The sequence below is a fragment of the Drosophila teissieri genome, chromosome 2L (assembly GCF_016746235.2).
Source record: "Drosophila teissieri strain GT53w chromosome 2L, Prin_Dtei_1.1, whole genome shotgun sequence".
Classification (NCBI taxonomy): Eukaryota; Metazoa; Arthropoda; class Insecta; order Diptera; family Drosophilidae; genus Drosophila; species Drosophila teissieri.
Genome location: NC_053029.1, coordinates 20360369 through 20374046, shown reverse-complemented (window position 1 = coordinate 20374046; position 13678 = coordinate 20360369). Strand labels below are relative to the sequence as shown.

Below are 13678 nucleotides of genomic sequence, written 5' to 3'. Positions count from 1 at the left end.
TAAAAAAGTTCATCAACGTAAATAACTAGCACACACCCATCGAATATTTTTAACTTTAACTTACTTATACACAATATACATATGTGGTATCCATTCTGGACTCACCTGCATTATGGGATACGCGACACGTCCTTTGCCGAACCGCTCTATGATCGTAAGCTTGGTGGTACTGGCCATGACTCCGGCGATGTTGGAGGAGGACAGAACCGGACGCGGCGGAGGAACGATGGGCACAAAGTCGCGATTCCTTTCTGCGAAGGTGCGATCAAAAGAGTTGCGCCGGTCGCTGTGGGAGCGTCTGTAGGCCACGTGGTTGCCATTACCACCGCTAGCGGTATTGTTCCCCCGACCCGCTTGATGACCGTTTTGTGAACTGTTGTACTGTTGTACGCCCATGTAGGACTTTGACTTGCGATACTGCTTGGCGGAGTAGACAATCGGCTCTGGGTAGTGGAGATCGCTGTGATTGCTGGCGGTCTCCGATCCGGAACTGGTTGAAGACGACGAGAAGAAGGAGGCGGAAGTGGAGGAGGTGGACGTGGACGTGGAAACCGTGGAGGCGGATACGGCGGTGGTCAGGCCGGAGATCATCGATGGCTTGGAGCATTTGGCACAGGGCACGGCCAAGGCGGCTGTCAACAGCTCAGTGGGATTCATTTTTCCGACTCCACTGTCCAATGTTGCCGGTGTGTCCGAGATGTTGCTGCTGATGTTGCTACTACTGCTGTTTATGTCGATGCTGCTCCTGTAGCTGTTGCTTCTGTAGTTGCTGCTGTCGCGTGGCAGCGACTGCAGGAATATCTGTTGGCGTTGTGGTTTCGCTTTTTTGCCGCTGCGCTGGTGTTGCTGCGGCTGCTGCTGATGTCCTTTGCCTGCATTCTTTTTGTTGTTAGCGCTGTTGTTATTGCTGTTGGGTTTTGCGTTTTGACCCTTGTTTGCAGCTGGTTTGATTACTGCTTTGTTGATTTTGCTCAGGTCGCTGTTTTCAATGTCGCTGCTGTTCTTGCCCGCCGCCGGCAACATTGCCACTTGCTGCCTCTCCTTGTCCTTGTCCGCCTTCTTGCCATTTACCTTGTTTACCATTTTCGGATTGCCCCTGTTAACTGTTATCCGTGTTGCGATTCTATAGTTCCGTTAGTTCTCTTCGTTCTACGTTCCGTGCGCAATTGGCTTTTGGCTCGTGCTTGCGCTTGTGTTTTGTTGTTGTCGCTCTTGGCTCTCTCTCAATGTCTCTGCTTATCGGCTATCTCACTCGCGCGCGCGCATTCGCTCTCGTTTTCGTTGAGCTTTTTTGTGTTTTTAGTTGATGCCACGTTTTGTTGTTGGCGTGTTGCTATACTATATTTTGTATATTTCGCTTGTGTTCTTTTTATTTTTATATTAAATGAGCTTTTGTTATACACCTTTTGAAATGTTTTTAATCACGAAATTCACGAATGTTGTTTCCCACTTGCTAACACTTTTTTAACTGCGTCTTTTCGGCAAAATTGCCGTTCTTCGTTTTGCTACCCCTTTTGGTTTAAATGGCATTTACCGCAAGATAAGAAGGGGAGAGAGAGAGTGGCAGCGCATCACCATATAAAGAGAGCAAAGAAAAAAGAGAGAAAACAAAATTAGTTATTGGTTATTTGCTTTCTCAAATAATTATTTTCGCCATTCCGTACGGGACCTTAGTTTATTTGTTCTAAATGCATTTGATTTATCAAACCAAAATCACTTATGTATAAACCGATATGCCTCACATTTGCCCACCCGTCCCCCTTTTTGGTTAGTCTTTATCACACATTTTGTTTTTGATTAACTGCTGTTGGTTTCTAAAGGAGCTAAACGTATAAAAGTACCCAACATTTTCAAACGCGCAATTTGTATTACTTATTTGTTGCGTCCATTAAAAAAAATAACAACAAAAAGCCGAAAAATAGCACATAATATATAATAATATGTATGTCTGTTACTAAGTGTGTCAGTATGTAAATGCTTGCCATCTGGTTCTCACTCTTTCTATCCCCCAGTCCGATGATGTAAGTTTTCGTTTCGGAATGCTTTATTTCATGTTCCCTTGCTCTTCCTTTTGGCGGCGAGTAGCCGAATAAATGTGTGATGATCAGTAAACTGATCGATCACAATATCAATAACTTTGAATCCCCATTAACTGCTAAGTTTCCTATTTAAGCTCTTTAGAAGTGAACGAAACCCATGTTAAACCCACAAAAACCCATGTATTTCATACTGATGTTATTCGTATAGTCAGTTTATTGCACTTGAAATCGTCCTAATATCTAAATTCAAATAACATTTACTATAGTAACAATATAATATGATACGTACATACATTCATACATACATATACAAGGGTCAGACCCAATCAGACTACCTGCGTTATAAAATAAATTGCTGAGCAATATCACTATACCCTCTGTAATGGTATAAAAAGTAATATGCCCCCTTACAAAATTAAACAGTTATACTTTTATTGTTGTTTACCAGACTTTATGACTCAATCTCAATGGGAGAAATTCGAACTGATCTCTTACAAATCAGTTAATTGCTTTTTCAGAATTGTCAAACACTAACCGTTCTTGAACCCAAAAGTGATGGATGAACGTAGGAACGACGATAATGATTCTTTTCTAACGAGCAAACGTATTAGTTTTTGTGGCATATAAATACTAAACAACATTAGGGGTTTCCCACGTGCGTTAAATTGCATTGTTACTGCAAGTGTTTCACGAAGTTCATTTATTCAAAAGGCTACAAAAGTTATATATTTAAATGCTAAATGCTCATTTGTTGACTGTAAGAACAAAAAAAGACGAATTGCTATAAGGTTATATTAGAATTTAAATATGCATATGTACACAAAATGTTCAAATTGTTTCTTCACCCTCTTTAAATGCAGAACTTTGGTTCCGAATATGATCCATTGTTTTCAAATTTTTTTTTGCATTAAAATGTTTAAAGACGCTCTCAACATATGTATGGTAATCAAAGCATACGAAACCATACGAAATCACAGAGGACTTCGGGTTGAATAATATCTGAAGGTGTTTTCATCTACATATCGTAAATACATATGTATTCTACACCGACAAAAAATAGCGAAACCGGAAATGCCAGATGCCAAGACTACCCGAGAACCAAAAGTAGTGATGCCGGGGGTGGAAGGGGGAGGAAATGGTGTGGTGTGTGCCTAGATCGTTATCCGCATTTCTGGTTTGTTTTTCATTATAGGCAGAACTGAACGCCATGCACGATGCGATCTGCGAATACCCCGGACCCTAAGAATCGGCGATGCAGTCACGTAGACCCACTAATTGAGCGAGATCAATAACGGTGATTGTGTGTGCACCTTATACGTATGTATGTATGTACGTATTTACCTGAACAATTTGGACAGCTCGTGGATAGTCGCGTATTATCCAAAATAATGGAGAACGGCTCCGGGTTTTGCTAAGTGGATGCCGCTGGGTGCTCCTTCTTCGGAGGGTTGAAACCGAACAGAATCCTAGCTAATGTTGGGCTTGGATTCCTGAATTTCTAAAGTAGTCGGCTATCGGTATCGCTATCGGCGGTGGGCTATCGGTATGCTATCGACGACGGGCAGCAGGGTGTGGGTGAAGTTTACCGTTCCGGCGAACCGCTGGCAGAGCGCCTCAAACTAAAGTCAAAGGGAGGGCCAGGATGGCGATTGGTGAATCCGGTATTCGGTTTTGATTTTGGATTACTACGGCAAGGTAACAAGCCAAAACTTTCGGTTTTCTCTGCGCTCAGTTTCTGACAGCTAACACCACAATTGCTCGACTACCGTTACTTTTCGTCTTACAATACCATTGCACTGCACACATTCAGAGACACTAACACAAACACCCGCGTTCGCTTACTGAACTCCAAACTTTACGAATTTTATGTTGATTTCGATTTATGTATTTTAATTTTACTTTTTTCGCTCGCCTCTTGCCGTATTTGCCTTGTTGTTTTCGGACCACGCGTTTCGATCGTTTCGTTTTGCGGAAGCTTGCCCAAAAGCTTCGAGAATGTGGTTTTTCGATTTGACAGCAAAAAGGGCTGAATAAACTTGCACTTGCACCTGGCTGAAAAGATCGATATTCCGTTGAGCAGAATTAATAGTTTCTGATAAATTAACTGCACTGCTGGTGAGTTCCTACAGTCAATAGTCTGTCTAACGGCTGCTCTGCGTTCGATCGGATCTCGGTGGGCACTGTACTGCTCCCTGTTTGGTCTACTTGAGTGTCGAACATGTGACGAGCAACTGATGGCGCTGGCCCGCTCCACTGGTCCGCCGGCCAGGCGAAGACGCGCGACGGCGACGGCAGCAGCGGTATAGCGGGTACAGTAGAGCCTGCCTATCACTTTCACCGTTAAAAGGCAACTTCTTTAGGGTTTTGGCCTTTATTCGCACCGTTCATTTTATTATGGACATTAGAATATTTATATGTACGTTAGAGTACTGTATAACACTATCTAGAGTTTAAATGAGTTTTCTATATTTATGTGAAGGCACATAGTGGAGAGGGTTATGTTTGTCATTATCTGCATATTATTAAACACTTATGAATCTCATGTCTCGACAATTTAACATTTTGATTTGGTTTGGCCGCCGCCGTTCCACTGTAGTGAGTGTGGGCAAAGCGGAGGCGCCGACAATTCTAGAGATTGCCATCGAAAAGTTCGCGAAACGGAATTAGCAACAACAATTAAGTCAAAATGAGCATACTGTCTCTCTCGCTCTCTGACCACACTAAGCTCTCCTTCTTCATACGTTCGGAACCATCCATGTCTTTCTACCTTCGGCGAAGAAAAGCTTTTAGAGCTTTTGAGAGTAGGTCAAGAAATGCCTTGAAAATATTGTTTTTACTCGGTTTTCACTTTTTAAGCCTTGTTTCTAACTGATCTGTCAGTGCTTAAAAGAGAAGCCCTACTCAAAGGCGGGGTGGCAAAGTGTGAATGAGAGAGAGGAGAGAGGAGTAGTGAAGACGAGGTAGCTTTTTACGATCACTTTGTTGTAATAACGAAATACCGGCCGGCGTTGGCGTTTCGAAATTGAGAAAGCGCCGACCTTGTGCTCTCTTTATGTCTTTCCCTTCTTCCTTCACCCTTCGAACGGGTGGGTGTCTGAAACAGCGTGAGGGTTGGGGTGGCAACCGAATGCTAATTATTTAAGAGCTTTCTCTGTCACTGTCGCAGCAAAAAAGCTTGCGAGTTATTACCATTTATACATATGAATTATGTATGTATGTATTTGTACATATGTATAGGATCTAGCCCACTGATCCTTCAGAATCTGTAGAAAAACAAGTTTGCAAGTGCAACTGCCGGGCGCTCGGAATCACGATCACGTGACCAAGGCTGCAAAACTACGACTAGAAATACATAATTGGCGAAGCAGCTAAAATCACATTGGGCGGTATTCTTGGCTGTCGCCGTTTCAATAGCTAAAGCGATGAAACAGACCCAAAAATATCTTAACACGTCCACCGATTGAAAATCTCTTAGACCAAATGCGATGCGTAGTAGCCACGCGGCCAATAAGACATTTCAATTATTTTGCCAACATACAGAACGGGCATGTGCACGTATGTATAAACAAAAACTGCGTGAATCCACAGTAAACAATAGTTAAACCGTTATTTCGTCGATTATAAATTCCTCCAACCTTGTTGGTATGATATTGGAAATGGAGCCTATCACCTAATCCATACGTATGATTAATTAGTATTATTAAAAGTTATATTAATAAACAAATATATATGTATGTTAATACACTTAAAACCCTGTCCTGGATATTTAAATATAATAGAGACAAATGAAAAACCCTTTGAAATTGCATTTTGTAAGTGTTAGCTTTGTAATTTTATTTTTTTTTTTTTTTTTTTTTTTTTTTTTTTTTTTTTTTTTTTTTTTTTTTTTTTTTTTTTTTTTTTTTTTTTTTTTTTTTTTTTTTTTTTTGTTTTTAAAAAAAAAAAAAAAAAAAAAAAAAAAAAAAAAAAAAAAAAAAAAAAAAAAAAAAAAAAAAAAAAAAAAAAAAAAAAAAAAAAAAAAAAAAAAAAAAAAAAAAAAAAAAAAAAAAAAAAAAAAAAAAAAAAAAAAAAATACATACATACATACATACATCGTGCCTCATGTTAACAAAGTTTTCCATTGAAAAATGTTTTATTTAATAGGGAAAACGCATAACATTTATTAGGCATATGAACACATCAGTAGTAACTTTCTAAATGGTCAGTGATACACAAATATGGCTTTTTATAAACCCAATCCACTTTGAAATGTTGTTCTGTTATTATCTTTTAACGCAAGATTTGCGTAATTTAACCATAAGATATTTTATCATCAGAATTGGGATGTCCACACTTTTCATTTCCCATAATAGTTACGTAAAAGTTTTACATTTTAGTCAAATTTTTGTGTGCTATTGGTTAAAAAAGTAACTAGTATACAAACATTTTTAAAACATATTCTCTCGATTAACTTTATAATATATTTAATTTAAAAAAATCGCTGTGCAAATATAGCTGCTCCAGTTACTATGGCAGCAAAAATAGTGGCGCCGAAAATTCGATTCAGCAGCTGATCCTGCCACTTCCGGTTTGCAATGCACTGACGATAAGGCATACTGGAAAAGGAGACGCTGTTATAGAGAGGAATCCAACCAGGAAACAGACGGAAGAGCAGTGTGTCTAGCGATTTCCGGAGCCGGAAGGTCCAGCGTTTGGTCAAGTCTCGCATCTGCAAAGTAGGGAATACACATATTTTATTCATATTTATTCTAGCTCCGAAACCCACCTCCACATAATTGTACATAGCCAGATCGCAAATGGCGAAGGCGTCTTGCCAGCGAGATTCGGTAAACAGGGTCAACGTCTCGTCCATTGGCAGCTGCTTGGCCAAAATGTCGGTGAGTAGCGTGACATCCTCCATTCCAGCATTCATTCCCTGGCCGTAGTACGGAACCATTGCATGGGCGGCATCGCCCAGGATCAGTGCCTTATCCGCATAGTGATACGGTCTGCACTTGATGGACACCAGGAACTGTGGCCTGGTCTTAAAGAAATCCTTTATGAGCTGTTGCTCTCCAATCAGGGGGAGTGCGTCCCGGAAGTTTATCTTAAAGAATTCCAGGAGATCGTTTTGATTATGAATTCTAGCAAAGACATCAAAGGGCATGGACAAGGTGACCGTGAAAGATTTATCCTGATTCGGTAGAGCAATCATCATAAATGTGTCACGCGGCCATATGTGCAGGTAGTTGGCAGGCATCTGGAAGTCCCCCGATTTCGAGGGTATACAGAGCTCCAGATACCCCGTTTCTATGTACTCTTGGGAGTAGTTGAAACCCGGCAAGCGGACCAAGTGCTGGCGCACGCTGCTGAAGGCCCCATCACAGCCTACTATAAGATCTGCATGGGCAGCTACAGATTTCTTGGCTGGATTCTGGAACTCCAAGGTTCCCTCTTTTAGATTAGCACTTGTTAATTTATGCTCAAAGTGGCAGCGAATATTGGGTAGCTTATCGCAGGCATCTAAAAGGACTTCGTTGAGCTGACGGCGTCCCACGGAGTACAGGCATTGATTGTTAATGGGATCGTATAGGACCACACTGGAGTTTCCTCTCACATCGTGGAGCATCCTACCCAGCATTGGTATGGCGGTGGCCAGCACCTCTTGCTCGAGACCTACGGCGGCCAACGCCTTCCGGCCACGCTGGGAAAGTGCCAGGTTGATACTCCTGCCCTGAACAACTAGGGCATGGCGGATATCCTCTCGAAACTCGTACAAGTCCACGTGGTTGCCCATGCGAGCAAAGTTCAAGGCTGCCAGAGAACCCACCTATTGTTATGGAGAATGAGATGCGCAGAAAGTGTGATAAGAGCACTATATCTGGAACCAGGGATTTGAAAACACTAAAGATAAGGCTTCAAACTATGTATGTATGTAAAGACACATAAAACTCATTAGCATATTTGGAAGATTTTGAAAATGATGAGGAAAATATTTAAAGTATTAAAGTATTTTAATACTATTATAATTATTACGATGGGCATTTCATTATGATCAACTGCTTAGCAAAGCATTGTTTTAAAAAACATGAACCTGAATTAGAATCATTCACTCTGAACATAGTTATAACCATATTTAAATTAGATTTGTAAATTCTCTTAAGTCTGAGCACGTATTAATCTAATTTAAATATAGAACATATTATGTAAGTGGTGATATACTCTAAATTTGATTCACTATATTTATAAACATGCAATCTGTACATGATATCGTAGCGTGTTTAAAACATGTAGGAATGTCTTCAGACATTCAACTTATAAGACTTTATCACACTTACTAGACCTGCTCCGACAACCGCCACCCTACGCCGTGGTCCATGTCTCTCGGTTCCCCGAGCTTCTGTAGACTCCTGGCGGCCGTTCACCTCCTGTCTGATGATTCCTGGGCTCATGACTGTTCTGGTGGTTCGTTGGCAGCGAAATGAAGATGGGATCGAAATGGAAGCCAGTCAACTGGCTGGGGAAATGTTTAACCAAGAGATTATTTCAGATGGCCAGTAAATGGTATCTATGGTTGTTTGATGTTGCTGCGGGAAGCCAACCAAATGCAGCGGCGTAGCCACAAACATTTATCTTGGGGTCTCCTTCCTATATCTATGTTAGGATAGACAAGGAGAAAATATATGATTAAGCCTACACAGAATTCTCGATAAGAAAACATTAGATTAGGCCAGCCCAGATTACATGATATAATTCAACATCTTAAACCGATAAGAACTGTAAATGGTGAGTCAACATTAATGATTGCTTATGAAACGGAAAACGGTTTGAATAAATATTATTTTACCACTAAACTAAAGACGGAAAGTACTTCTCAAAAAATGCTTAATGGGTAAGATTAAGATTTTGCATAAAAAAAGTGAGATGTTTTCGATACAGTAAGTAGATTATTCATTCAAGAATAAAACACAAATTCACAATTTATGTCTCGGAATTAAAAACCGCTCCAATTTAAATTAAAATGCAAACCAGCCATGCCATCGCGTTGCCAACGCTAAGCTTTCTGGTATTTTTGCCTGCGCTGCAAGGTATTATTTGTCGGTAAAATCACGGTCACACCGAAAGCTGCTGTGGAAAAACTCATGCACAATAGAAAATCGAATATTTTCACAACAAAACCGTAATTCCTCGCCCAAAAAACCCTAGTAGCATGTGCAGGATACCACTCGACGTAGGACTTTAAAGGAACTAGAGGAAAACCAAAAGCGGACCGACGAAAAAAGCGAACTCTATTTTTACTCTATAGATAGCATCCAAGGCGAACCACAAAAGGCGAAACCAAAATGGTAATAAAATGCCACCAAAATAAGCGAAGAACAAGTGCAAAAGGGGAAGACGCGGACAACGGGAAAGGGCAAACAAGAGAGCGCAGGAAGGCTGTGGGAGCTTGTACCGTTATAAAGTCAAATTCCGTTCTGTGTTTCTTTTCACCCCCAACTCTTCCTCTCTTTTGGCATTGCAAAATAATAAAATTCCCCAATTAACATATACATTTTTGCCTGCAGGGAAATGAAACATCACTGCCCATGGAAATGTGTTCCAATTGTAAGTACGAAATAGTTCACTCAATGTCATTTTAACAGAATGGCAGCTGTTTATGAATATGCAAACATGGGAATATATATACACATATGTATGTAGGAGTGTACGTTTAGATACGGTATGCATGTACGTATGTACGCACGAATGTATATACATATGTCAATACGCGAATGGCCAACAAAAGTGGAATGTAAACTAAACGTGGCGTAGAAATACAATTTTAAATTCCCAATTTTTTATTCCGCACCATCACGAGATCTTACACCTGATCATTCCATTTCAAAATTGGCATTCTAGAATGTGTCTTTGTCACAAATATTATCTGACGATCGACAGACAACCGGATGCTAAATATAAATCGCCAACAATCTCAACCAGAATCTCGAAATCTGGGCTTACATCTACTAACAGGATGTATAAATATGCAGATATTTGCAAATTATTTTCAACTATTTACAGCAGTTTAGCTTGAATAATAACTGAATATCTTTTGTTTGAATTTAGTCAATTATATTTGTGACAAGGTAGAACTTATACATATACAGCTGTGTTCAAAAAAATAGCAGTGCTTATGAGCTGCAACTTTAAACTTAATTTTATATATCAAAAAGTAAATGAATGTTCACAAACTTATTTTTGTTTCAACTTTGTGAATATTTTTAACAAAAACAAATCAATTTTGTATTAAAAATGTTGTTAGTTTTTTTAAATAATTCATTTAAAAAAAAAAGTGCTGTTTACAGCTGTTCATAAAAATAGCAGTGGCCAATGAAAACAGTGGAATTAGTTGAAAAAAACATTGTAGAACTCCAAAAACTATTTTAATTTGTTTGCTTGGGTTAGTACTAAGTCGTGTACCGATTATTTTTTATTACGTCCTGGCATCTGCGAGGCCGTCCTGTCCTGCGCGTCCTGGCAGCGCTTGACAGGGATCCGCTCTCATGATTTTTGAACATTTTTAATACAAAATTGATTTGTTTTTGTTAAAAATAATCACAAAGTTGAAACAAAATTAAGTTTGTGAACATTCATTTACTTTTTGATATATAAAATTAAGTTTAAAGTTGCAGCTCATGAGCACTGCTATTTTTATGAACACAGCTGTATATAAATTTACTTTCAAGTGTAAAAAGTAGTCTTTAAAACTTAAAAAATTTTAAAACAATTTTTAAAATATAAAAAAAAAAGTAAGAATAGGCTTATGGTAGCTCCACTATAATCATACCCTAAGCGCTCTTGACACTGAAGTGCACAAGGAATTCGAATTTCTAACAGAATCTTTTCCGATATTTCCCGTCTTTCTACAGTCGACGCAGACGAGATCCGGCGGTTGGGAAAACGCTTCCGGAAACTGGATCTGGACAATTCGGGCGCGCTGAGCGTGGATGAATTCATGTCGCTGCCGGAGCTTCAACAGAATCCGCTGGTGCAGCGCGTGATCGACATTTTCGACGCGGACGGCAACGGCGAGGTAGACTTCAAAGAGTTTATTCAGGGTGTGTCGCAGTTCAGCGTCAAGGGCGACAAGCTTTCTAAGCTGCGGTTTGCCTTTCGCATCTACGACATGGACAACGATGGCTACATTTCCAATGGCGAACTGTTTCAGGCAAGACCCACGAATTTCACTATAAGCATATCGCACTGAAAAGTTGTTTTAAAGGTTTTAAAAATGATGGTGGGCAACAATCTGAAGGACACGCAACTGCAGCAGATTGTGGACAAGACGATCGGCTTCGCGGATAAGGATGAGGATGGCAAGATCTCGTTTGATGAGTTCTGTTCTGTGGTCGGCAACACGGACATTCACAAGAAGATGGTAGTCGATGTCTAAAATAGGTTTAACGCAAATCCTTTTCTACGCGATGTTATTTATTTATTTTATACACGTCGGCATCCTTCGATTGTCACTATCAACACTATTTATATGGTTATTATTTTTGATCGGCAAGTCGCTAGTTAAATATTGTTATAAGCCTTTGGCGCGCCAGTTCAGTCAGTCAGTACAGCGATTGAAGGCTTAGAAAGAAATCGTAAATGCAATGTTGTTATCCTAAGTTGAAAAGTGGAATAATGCGCCTCCTACTTACTTCTTAAATATATACATCTATATACTTATATATAAATGCATATATAGTCATAATTTATTATACAATTATACATTTAATGAATTCAAAACCCCTAGAAGCAAAACTAAACTAAAGCGAAAACTAACTTCGTGCAAGTAAAGGCAAATAAAGCAAACCAAGTTGAACCAATGCTCTTTCGAATCGGTAAATGAGAGTTTTTCACTTTCGCTCTATCATGTTAATGTTATATTTCTAATTCTCCTGTGATTTTGCCAAAAAACAAAACAAAACAAATCAAAATATGAAGTATGATGAGAAGAACACAAGCACGGGGCAGCTAAGCAATCTGCCCGAAGGAGCTCTTCTCTATTGACTTAGTCTAATTTACACGTTGTGTACTTTTTATATATTTATACATACCTACTTGTACTAATCGAATGTTACAACCTACGTATTTTTATATATCTTGACTAACTTGATAACACCAGGGGAAGGCGAAGTTTGCCGTTTCTAAAGTCTACCTTAACTAATCTACCGCCACTTAACTCAAATTAAACAATTCTCACGCAGAATTACGCCTCGAAAGTTTTCTAAAATATGCTACATTTTGCAGTTTATAAAGCGAGTTAACTGAAAATCGAATAATTATACATCAATACATATGAAGCAATGCCGTGGGGTGCATGGCGCTATTGCAGTAACATTTTTTTATACCTAATTATACTAGTTAAAGATGCAAGAAAACCAAATAGTAAAAATGCATGTTACAAATTTTACAATTTACAAATTTTAGCACACTCGCCACTCAATTTGTTAGCTAATCAATTTCATTGCATTATTTAAAATAATCGACTCGAGATCATATATCATTGTAAAATGGTGTAGCCAACTAGCTGGGACCCCATCGAAAAGCCCGCGTGGAAGGCTCAGCTTGCTGGCCAGTCGAAGCAATAATAAGCAAATCCTTCAATAAAAATAAAATTATACACTAACGAACAAATTTTCTAACGAATTTTCAATTGTTGCGATGGTGGAGCTACAGCAAGATAAGATAAGGTCTGCGGCAAAAGCTTGCTCACCCAACACTACCACGAGTAGTCCCATTCAATTGTGAAATAATCAGCAGACTGCAAGGTTCTCTATGGGATCGGAAATATGTTGAAGCTGGATACCAAAGGAGGAATCATCTGCTCGGGCTGCTTGTCCATAGCCTTTGCCATAACCTATTTGGCTTTGATGGACGATTACTTCTGGAGACGTAGGCGTATATACACCCTATTCTGAGAGATCTTTGCGATGCATAGTGCTATTTCGTTTTAGAGGGACTCTACGAACTGGGAATTCACATTTCGTCTCTGCAGATATTGGGCAGCCTTGTTCTCATAGTAGGAGCTGTAAAGGTAAGTGAAGTAGACAATGCACAGGACCCAACACTCTTATCTCTTTGCGCAATACAGCAAAGGCACAAGTTTCTTGTGCCGTGGATGATAACCACAGGATTCTTTATGTACTTGATGGTTTACCTGCTCATTATACTGATAGTCCAGGGAAGATCGTGGATATTTATACCGGCGATGGTGGTTCCGTTCACAGGTAGGTTGCTAGCACACAGAAATTAAGCAGCTATTTAAACAAAATCCTGCACTTTCAGCCTATCTTGGCTGCGCTTTGTACTCCGTGCAAAAGGCCTTCGACAGGATGCGCAAGGAGGAGCCACCAGCATATACCACCTTGTCCGCCAAGAAGGATTTCATTAATCACATATAGATATATAAAGATTGTTATCACTTAAAATATAAAAACAAACAAGATTAAAGGAAGATTAGATAGCTTGAATGTAAAAGCTTATTAAGCGCTTTTTGAATCCAACCTAGAACGATGCAATTTCTTATCATTACTTCAGGGTAAATTATACCTTTTCTACAGTTCATTAAAATTTCCAATGGGACTTATAATCAGGCAAGTTATGGTAAGTAATATATACATATGTAG

At 39.4% G+C, this 13678-nt stretch overlaps 4 protein-coding genes across 5 annotated transcripts in view; 2 read left to right on the top strand and 2 right to left on the bottom strand.

Moving 5' to 3' along the window:
- Positions 1-4273, bottom strand: part of LOC122611632 (terminal nucleotidyltransferase 5C) — a 47398-nt gene extending 43125 nt beyond the window's left edge. The window contains exons 1-2 of one of the 2 annotated variants that reach the window (XM_043784852.1): positions 3381-4273; positions 106-1511 (exon numbers count right to left, since the gene is read on the bottom strand). In XM_043784852.1, the coding sequence (XP_043640787.1) occupies positions 106-1083 (978 nt within the window). In that variant the 5' untranslated portion in view covers positions 1084-1511; positions 3381-4273. The remainder of the gene's footprint in view (positions 1-105; positions 1512-3380) is intronic. The other variant, XM_043784853.1, reaches the window with a different exon arrangement.
- Positions 4274-6407: 2134 nt separating this feature from the next.
- Positions 6408-8700, bottom strand: LOC122626715 (kynurenine 3-monooxygenase). Its single transcript, XM_043807082.1, has 3 exons — positions 8357-8700; positions 6805-7848; positions 6408-6747 (listed from the first exon to the last, which is right to left on the bottom strand). Exons 1-3 carry the CDS (start codon positions 8468-8470, stop codon positions 6508-6510), a joined length of 1398 nt encoding a protein of 465 aa, XP_043663017.1. The 5' UTR covers positions 8471-8700; the 3' UTR covers positions 6408-6507.
- A 418-nt stretch (positions 8701-9118) lies between these two features.
- On the top strand, positions 9119-11895 carry LOC122626717 (calcineurin subunit B type 2). The gene is made up of 4 exons (XM_043807084.1): positions 9119-9364; positions 9584-9623; positions 10928-11226; positions 11281-11895. The coding sequence occupies exons 1-4, from the start codon at positions 9362-9364 to the stop codon at positions 11449-11451; spliced, it is 513 nt and encodes a 170-aa protein (XP_043663019.1). The 5' UTR covers positions 9119-9361; the 3' UTR covers positions 11452-11895.
- An 888-nt stretch (positions 11896-12783) lies between these two features.
- Positions 12784-13525, top strand: LOC122626718. Its single transcript, XM_043807085.1, has 4 exons — positions 12784-12944; positions 13007-13086; positions 13144-13279; positions 13338-13525. Exons 1-4 carry the CDS (start codon positions 12842-12844, stop codon positions 13451-13453), a joined length of 435 nt encoding a protein of 144 aa, XP_043663020.1. The 5' UTR covers positions 12784-12841; the 3' UTR covers positions 13454-13525.
- Positions 13526-13678: the final 153 nt, after the last annotated feature.

Bases quoted from the DNA above. Each gene is read 5' to 3' on its own strand.
- LOC122626715 (XM_043807082.1), bottom strand. From the start codon at position 8,470: ATGAGCCCAGGAATCATCAGACAGGAGGTGAACGGCCGCCAGGAGTCT. The intron at 7,849-8,356 runs GTAAGTGTGATA...CCATAACAATAG, and splicing joins CGGTTGTCGGAGCAGGTCTA to GTGGGTTCTCTGGCAGCCTT. The intron at 6,748-6,804 runs GTGGGTTTCGGA...CCTACTTTGCAG, and splicing joins CTATGTACAATTATGTGGAG to ATGCGAGACTTGACCAAACG.
- LOC122626717 (XM_043807084.1), top strand. The intron at 9,624-10,927 runs GTAAGTACGAAA...GTCTTTCTACAG, and splicing joins CATGGAAATGTGTTCCAATT to TCGACGCAGACGAGATCCGG. The intron at 11,227-11,280 runs GCAAGACCCACG...GTTGTTTTAAAG, and splicing joins CCAATGGCGAACTGTTTCAG to GTTTTAAAAATGATGGTGGG.
- LOC122626718 (XM_043807085.1), top strand. From the start codon at position 12,842: ATGTTGAAGCTGGATACCAAAGGAGGAATCATCTGCTCGGGCTGCTTG. The intron at 12,945-13,006 runs GTAGGCGTATAT...ATTTCGTTTTAG, and splicing joins GGACGATTACTTCTGGAGAC to AGGGACTCTACGAACTGGGA. The intron at 13,087-13,143 runs GTAAGTGAAGTA...TGCGCAATACAG, and splicing joins TCATAGTAGGAGCTGTAAAG to CAAAGGCACAAGTTTCTTGT.